Genomic DNA, 7,871 nt, shown 5'->3' with positions numbered 1-7,871 from the left:
TCCCGAGCCTACGAGTTGGGCGCCTGTCCCTGCCAAACTCTGGAACCAGATAACTAAGACGCAGACCTCTGAGACGTGGCTTCCAGCCAAGCGTGGCTGACACAGGTGTGAACACGAGGCTGTAACCGGCCCTCCAGATCTCTGGGGTTCCATTGCTTGAAATCAAATTATGGAGGCTGACCCCAGTGCACATGAAAAATTAAATGGAGTGGATTTTCCCAATGTTCAGGCTTCCTCCCTTGGATACTTGAACATTTGGTGCCTATCTATCCCTGCGTGTTTACTCCAGGCTCCAGGGCCAGTGGTTCATGACCTGCACGAACCTCCATGTGCTCCACTCCAGTAAGTGAGCAGGTTCCAGGTTCCCTACCCCGAGGGAAGAGCCTGTTCTGCCCCGTTGGACTTGAATCAAACTCCTTTTGTACCTATTTCAGTATTTGTCAAACAGTCCCAGATCCCAAGGCTTATCTGAAAAGAACATCTGCCTGTTTGAAGGTAAACTGCATGAGAACTCCCACCTGCCCTGGCAGAGGCGAGATAAACCTGCTCCACCCTAAAGCCAGCTCTGAACTAGTGGACTCCAATCATGGCACACAGGAGGACAGACGGGGTGGGTGGAAGTGCAGAGCCAATGCTTGCAAGGCGAGCGGTCGCAGAGCACGCGTGTGCCCATTTTGCGTATAAATGTAATCGGACACACGGGCGTGGCACCTGCCGCATTCAGGGAGCCAGAGCTCAGCAAAGGTCTTTGTACTTCTTGATGCAGGTGAATCTGTCCTTGGTATTCAGCCCAAGAACTCAGGGGTGGGGGCTCACACACTCTGCCCACCCAGCCCAAGGCCATGACCACAATCTAGGTCACTACCCACACCAAGCTGCGGGGCCAAGTGGAGGAGACACCTGTGAACGCTCTCCAGAGTCTGCACTGAGCTAGGGGGCAGGTGGGCTTCCCTGGGGGAAATATCTAGAACCATGGGCACGATGACACGTCCACAGTATGAAACATCAGGGCCACTAAAAAGCATGTTATAGGATCGTCATTCAGTGAAAAAAATCAAATGGTGAAACATGCCACAACAGGCACAAACCTTCTGGACAGTATGTGCCTTAGCTTGGGCTGCTGTGATGCAGTGGCATGGTCTGGGTGGCTGATAAACACTGACTTTCCACAGTTCTGGAGGCCACGGCTCCAGGCAGGTTGTGTGTGATGAGGCCCATGGTTCACAGACAGCACCTTCCCACAGAGCACTCACATGGCGGGAGGGGCAAAAGAGTGCCCTCGGGGCTCTCCTAAGGGCAATAACCCCACTGGAAGACCACCACCCTCTCATAAGGCACTAATTCTACTGGAGAGGCTCCGCCCCCTCATACGGCACTAATTTCACTGGAGGAGCTCCACCCCCTCATAGGGCACTAATCCCACTCGAGGAGCTCCACCCCCTCATAGAACACTAATCCCACTGGAGGGGCTCTGCCCCCTCATAGGGCACTAATCCCACTGGAGGAGCTCCGCCTCCCCATAGAACACTAATCCCACTGGAGGAGCTCCATCCCCTCATGGGGCACTAATCCCACTAGAGGAGCTCTGCCCCCTCACAGGGCACTAATCCCACTCGAGGAGCTCCGCCCCCTCACAGGGCACTCATCCCACTCGAGGAGCTCTGCCCTCATGACTAGTCACTGCCCAAAGTCCTCCCTCCTAAAGCAGTCACAGTAGGGGTTAGGATTTCAACCCAGGGATCTGGCGTGGGGCTGAAATGAGCCTGACCCAAAGGGACAAATGGAGGTCCCTCCATAGAGACAGGAGGTAGAAGCATGGGTGCCAGGAGCTGGAGGGAAGCAGAAAAGGGGTTATTGTTTAATGGGGACAGTTTGCGTTTGGGAAAATGAAAGCTTTCTTGGATAGACAGTAATGGTTGCACAAGGAGAATGTACTTAATGCCGCTGAAATGTGGACTTAAAATGGTTCAGACCAGCCTGGGCAACACAGGGAGACCCCATCTCTACAAAAGATAGATTTTAAAAGTTAGCTGGGTGTGGTACTGCAGGCCTGTGGCCCCAGCTACTTGGGAGCAGGGAGGATCACTTGAGCCCAGGAGATTCAGGCTGCAGTGAGCTGTGATTGACCACGGCACTCTAGCCTCGTCTCTAAAAAACAATGGTTAAGATGGTCAAGTTTACGTCGTGTGTTACCACAACAGAGAAGAAAGCAGTGAAACTGAACAGAGCTCCTTATGACAGAAGTACAAAGGAAACAAGGTGGGCTCTCGTGAGGAAAGGGCTCTACGTAAGTGGGCATGGAAGAAAACCACAGTCCATGCCTGTGCACGTGTGCGGGGATGTGTGTGTGCGCACAGAAGTCTCTAGGAAGCCAGGAGCCCAGCTGTTCACAGTGGATACCCAGGAAGTATGATGTGGGGCGACTTACTATACAAACCTTTTTTCTTTGAATGTTGTTCCTTACAGTGAAAAAACAAAAAAGTTAAAAAAAAAAAACAAAAAACTAACATGACAGAATACTCATTCCAGACATGACCTACGAGGCGTGGTGTCACCTGAATCGCTGTCACTTTAATCAGCAGAGCATCTGTGTGAAGGCAGCAGTGTTTCCCTCAGAGCAGCCCCACTCTCCAGCGGCAGGGACACAAGGACCCGCAGGCCCTGCTTTCCGCCCAAGCACAGCATGCCCAGAGGGACCAGCAGGGGCTCCTCAGCAGAATCTTAACAATGAGAAGAAGGTGCTCCAATCAGGATGTGAACACGGACCCTCACAGGCTGGGTGAAGAAGGCAGTCATGCCGTGAGAGCTCGGGCCGTGACCACGCAGCAGAGAGAAACTGCGCACCACGGACGCTGCTCTCGAAAAGAGGATGATTTACTTGCTTCTAAAACTGACAGCAGGCTGCACTTGCTCTCTCCAAGCAAAGGTGTGAGGGAGGGGCGGCTGGGTCTCACTGGTCTTTGAAGTTGGCCTTTCTCTTTTCCACAAACGCAGTCATCCCTTCTTTCCGGTCATCCTGGTAGGAAAAGGGGCAGAAACAGAGCTGGACGCGCAGTCTCCTCACAGAGCCTGATGCCACTGTCCGCCCGTGTCTCCCTGGTCCTGCCACACACCTCATGCTCACAGGGGCCCAGGGGTCCAGGCAGGGGACTCAGTGGCAGGGACACCCGCCCAAGCAGAGCTGGACCTGGGCGAGGGGATTTTCACTGCCTCTCTCTACCAGTTTAGGTGATGGTCATTCAGGAGCTTGTGTATGTCAAACAAGCTCACATCTAAAGAGCCTCAGATGCACCTGTATGGGTCACTCACCAAGTCAAAAAGTGGACGATGGGTGACCTGTATCAGGGGCTACCCTGTGTTGGAGCAGGACATGAGAACTCAATTCTGCATCTGCTTTTCTCAAGTTGTGTGCAAGCGTCCCCAGGCGCGCACGCATCTGTACCCCTTCCTCAAGTGCCCAAACCACTTTTAATTTTACCGAACAATTAAAATGAGGCGCCCGGCCTCATTTTTTAAAAAAGTCTTTTTTTTTGAGACGGGGTCTTGCTTTGTTGACCAGTTGGACTCGAACAACCCGCCTCAGCCTCCCAGGAAGCTGGGACTATGGATGCATGACGCCCAGCTGAAACCGCATTTTAAATAAAGTAGCCAGGCTGGGCGCGGTGGCTCACGCCTGTAATCCCAGCACTTTGGGAGGCCGAGGCGGGCGGATCACGAGGTCAGGAGATCGAGACCATACTGACTAAGTCGGTGAAACCCCGTCTCTACTAAAAAATACAAAAAACTAGCCGGGCGAGGTGGCGAGCTCCTGTAGTCCCAGCTACTCGAGGCTGAGGCGGGAGGCGGAGCTTGCAGTGAGCTGAGATCCAGCCACTGCACTCTAGCCTGGGGGACAGAGTGAGACTCCCTAAAAAAAAAAAAAAAAAAAAAAAAAAAGGAGCTGCTGCTTGAGGGTGCAATTCCTAGACCTCACATAACAGGAAAGACAAGAAAAGCGCCTGTAAGATTTCATACTTTTGAACTTCCACATGTTCTACTTTTTTTCTAACATCAAGACCCACTGATAGAACAAATCTGATCCCGCTAAAGGTGAGGCTGGCAGTCCAGAAAGAAACGACACTTAATGATAAGATGTAAAAGGAAATTCCCAGCAACTTGTGTGACTGAAATGTGCTAGATTCTCCAGTTGCACGCTGTTTACTCACGGTGGCAAAGGTTGAGTAGAAGAGTTTCTTCTCTAACTTACTTCCTTCTGTTAATGTCATTTCAAAAGCTGAAAAACAAAGTCCTAGAGTTATGAGCGGAGCTATTCCATGCAGAACTTCTCCTCCCTCCTCACTGACCCACGCACAACTGTGCTTCCGACGTGGCCCGGCCCTGCGCAGGCTTCCACGGCGCTGCCCTTCTCAAAAGCACTGCCCCAGCGGAGACCTGGCAAAACCAACAGCTCTCCTACGGCCCCACACGTCACACTCGGGTGGCCCAGGGCCCCAACGAAGGGACAGGAACTGGATGAAAGGTGAGATGGCCAACTGCGCCCTTGAGGAGAGGCTGTGAGGCAGCAACAGGGCTGCAAACAGAGAAAAGTAAACAAGGATGAAAACCAGGAAGGACAGCATGGGAGCCAGAGCTGGGCGTGGCTGGCACCAAGAACGCCTTTGGCTCTGCTCATTCCAGGCCCTCCTTTGCACGAGGCCAAGCAGGGCAGACCTGGATGCACAGATGGAGGCAGGCGCGGTGGTTCCAGGGCTGCAGCCAGCATCCTCTCCAAGAGGAGCCCGACCTCACCAAACACCTTGGGCAACAGCAGCCTCCCTTTTTTTCAAAATGCTTCCTCACTGTATCCTGCCTCAAGCCGACGGCAAGCCCGGCGGACGGCCACACCCTCGAGGTAAACACACTCAGAGAGGTTAGGGGACCTGCCTGGGGCCACCCACACCTGTCCGGACTCAGCCAGCTACCCACCATCTCATTCTCATGCCGAGAATAAATTGTGACAATAAAACTTGAGCATTTCTGAGGAGGGGGAAGATCAGATCCACTTCTCTGGCAGAGGGAGACTAAGGGGATCCAGGCCAAGAATGAACAGCGTGGCGTTGGCCTGCAAGCCTGTGTAGCCACCTGCCAGGCGCAGACGCGGCCGCCAACCCCAGGTCCCGGGAGGTGAACCGAGCCTCCCCGTGGGCGAGACCATTTTACTTTTGGGACCTCGGCTCCCTTCTCAGCCTTTCCCTGCCATGGTCAGCTCTGTACTGCCCTCACCTCCCAGGCCTGGCTCAGTTCTTGGGCCCTGGTACAAGGGGAGCTGGGAATATCTCAGCGGAGTTCCTGAGGGCGTGACCAGAAACCACAACTCTAGAGACAGCAGAACTGAGACACTGAGAACCATTTCTGCCCAGGAGGGCTTAAGGCATATCCATTCGGAGCCAGAAAGCCTGCCGCTCAGGAAGGCTCCTGACAGTCAGAGAGACGCCTCAGGGATACTCCTGACAGCCCCAGAGACCTCTCTACCTTGTCTTCCTGGCAGGATCCCCTACCTGCATTCACTGATTCTTTGGCCATGGCTACTATAATTTTAGAATTGCTGGCAATTTTTTCTGCACACTGGATGGCTTCTTCCACCAGTGTCTCAACAGGAAAAATCTTGCTTACGAGACCTGAAACACAAGAACGTCGGTGAGTGAGTGCAGACAGAGCGCTTGTCTATTCCTTTTCGAGGGAGTGGCCGCTGGGGAGCAGCGTGCTGGAGCATCCCAGCCTCTGAGCATTAGCAAGGGTGGCTCCACACAGTAAGTGCCGCACGTGCCCCTTCCTGAGTGCTGAGTGCTGAGCGCTCTTGGCACCGCAGTCCCTGTGCTCTCAGACACGCAGGCCAGGCTGTCCATAGCTCCGACGGCAGAGGCAGCCAGACCCGGGGACCATGATCCCCAACAGGGCAGTGGGAGGACTGGCCAGTGAGGGCCCGGAGACGCCCGTTGCTTACACCGGACTTTGGGGATGTAATTGCTGGGCTGTTCTTCTGCACCAGATACTTACGCGTGGCTCCACTTCTGTGTGTACAGTACTTCAAAACGTAAAAACAAAAGGCAGTCAGTCTTCTCCCAGGTCCTCAGGACCCAAAAACTCATGCAACCACCGTGGAGACACCTGGATGTCGCCCCGGGTTTCTGTGGGGCTCCCACGAGGGGGACACCTGGATGCCGCCCCGGGTTTCCATGTGGCTTCCGTGGGCAGCCCCAACCCATACCTGCTTGCTTGGCGTCCTGGGCTGAGATCCGGTCACCGGTGAGGACCATCTCCATTGCCAGCGACTTCCCAACAGCACGCGTGAGTCTCTGGGTGCCACCCGCACCTGCGGGGAGGGGCTGGTCATGGCTGGCACCGCAGTGAGTGAACCCAAGAGGACATCGCAGCTGCGCAGCCAGCAAGTTCCAAGGGGCTTAAGATAGGCCCCGAGACAAGGTCCCGGGGTCAGAGGCCGAGCAGCACAGGAGCCCGGCAACATCAGGGGCAGCAGCCCCTTTTCAAGCTCAGGTCCCACATCTGGTGCTCCCCTGTGGGCAGATTACCCAGGTGCCGAGGGAAGAGACTGAAGGCACAAACTGTTTCAGTGTAATAAAGAAAATAGAACAAGAATAGTCATAATACAAATTAGATATAGAGATGATCATGGACAACTATCAATCATTATTATAAACATTAATCATTAGCTTTTATATTACTCTTTGTTCCGTTACTATATAACCTAGGAATAACCAGTGGGCATAGGGTCAGGTGCTGAAGGGACACTGTGAGAAGTGACGAAGAAGACAAGAGGTGAGCCTTCTGTCACGCCCGCATAAGGGCCGCTTGAGGACTCCTTGGTCAGGCGGTAACGCCAGTGTCTGGGAAGACACCTGTTACTTAGCAGACCGCGAAAGGGAGTCTCCTTTCCTTGGAGGAGTCGGGGAACACTCGGCTCCACCAGCTTCTTGTGGGAGGCTGGATATTATCCAGGCCTGCCCACAGTCATTTGGCGGCCTAAACCCCTCCCTGTGGTGCTGTGCTTCAGTGGTCACGCTCCTTGTCCACCTTCATGCTCCTCCCGTACTCCTGGTTCCTCTTTGAAGTTCGTAGAGGACAGCGGTAGAAGACATAGTGAAAGTCTGAAAGTCTTTGATCTTTCTTATAAGTGCAGAGAAGAAAACGCTGACGTATGCTGCCCTCCCTCTCTACTTCGGCTACCTAAGAGGGAAGGGCCCCCGTGTCCTGTGATCATGTGACTTGCTTCACCTTGTCAATCACTTAGAAGATCCACCCTCCTTACCCTGCCTCCTTGTTCTTGTATGCAATAAGTATCAGCGCGCCCAGCCGTTCAGGGCCACTACGGGTCTCCACGTCTTGGTGGTAGTGGTCCCCGGGGCCCAGCTGTTTTCTCTTTATCTCTTTGTCTTGTGTCTTTATTTCTTACAATCTCTTGTTTCCGCACACGGGGAGAACACCCGCTAAGCCCGGCAGGGTTGGACCCCACACTACCCCAACACCCTGACATTGGATCAAGGTGTGTGGCTCCGTGGGGCCCTCCCCAGGCTCTGTGGTCAACATCTTAGAAGCTTATAGGCCTCCCTGACCCCAGGCACTGGTCCCTTAGAGCAGCAGCTCCTCTAGGGATCAGAACCTGAAAAAACGCACGAAGCTCACAGCTCAAGGCCTCAGAATCTGCCTGGTCAAACTCAGAGGGCAGCGAAGAGCGCCCTGAGTGCAGCTGCTCCCCTCAGTGCCCACCCTTCTACCAGGCCCACCCTCAGGGTCTCAGCTCCCTCCTGGCTGCTCGGCCTGTGCCCACCCTTCTACCAGGCCCGCCCTCAGGGTCTCAGCTCCCTCCTGGCTGC

General features: G+C 54.2%; 1 protein-coding gene across 1 annotated transcript in view; it reads right to left on the bottom strand.

Moving 5' to 3' along the window:
• Positions 1-2,546: 2,546 nt before the first annotated feature.
• The window catches only part of ECHS1 (enoyl CoA hydratase, short chain, 1, mitochondrial), a 14,714-nt gene continuing 9,389 nt past the window's right edge, over positions 2,547-7,871 (bottom strand). The window contains exons 6-9 of the mRNA XM_011980841.1: positions 6,248-6,352; positions 5,538-5,657; positions 4,206-4,273; positions 2,547-3,016 (exon numbers count right to left, since the gene is read on the bottom strand). Coding sequence (XP_011836231.1) covers positions 2,951-3,016; positions 4,206-4,273; positions 5,538-5,657; positions 6,248-6,352 — 359 coding nt within the window. The 3' untranslated portion in view covers positions 2,547-2,950. The remainder of the gene's footprint in view (positions 3,017-4,205; positions 4,274-5,537; positions 5,658-6,247; positions 6,353-7,871) is intronic.

This window comes from Mandrillus leucophaeus, unplaced genomic scaffold (genome assembly GCF_000951045.1).
Source record: "Mandrillus leucophaeus isolate KB7577 unplaced genomic scaffold, Mleu.le_1.0 Scaffold219, whole genome shotgun sequence".
Classification (NCBI taxonomy): Eukaryota; Metazoa; Chordata; class Mammalia; order Primates; family Cercopithecidae; genus Mandrillus; species Mandrillus leucophaeus.
This window is presented reverse-complemented; position numbering and strand designations above follow the sequence as displayed.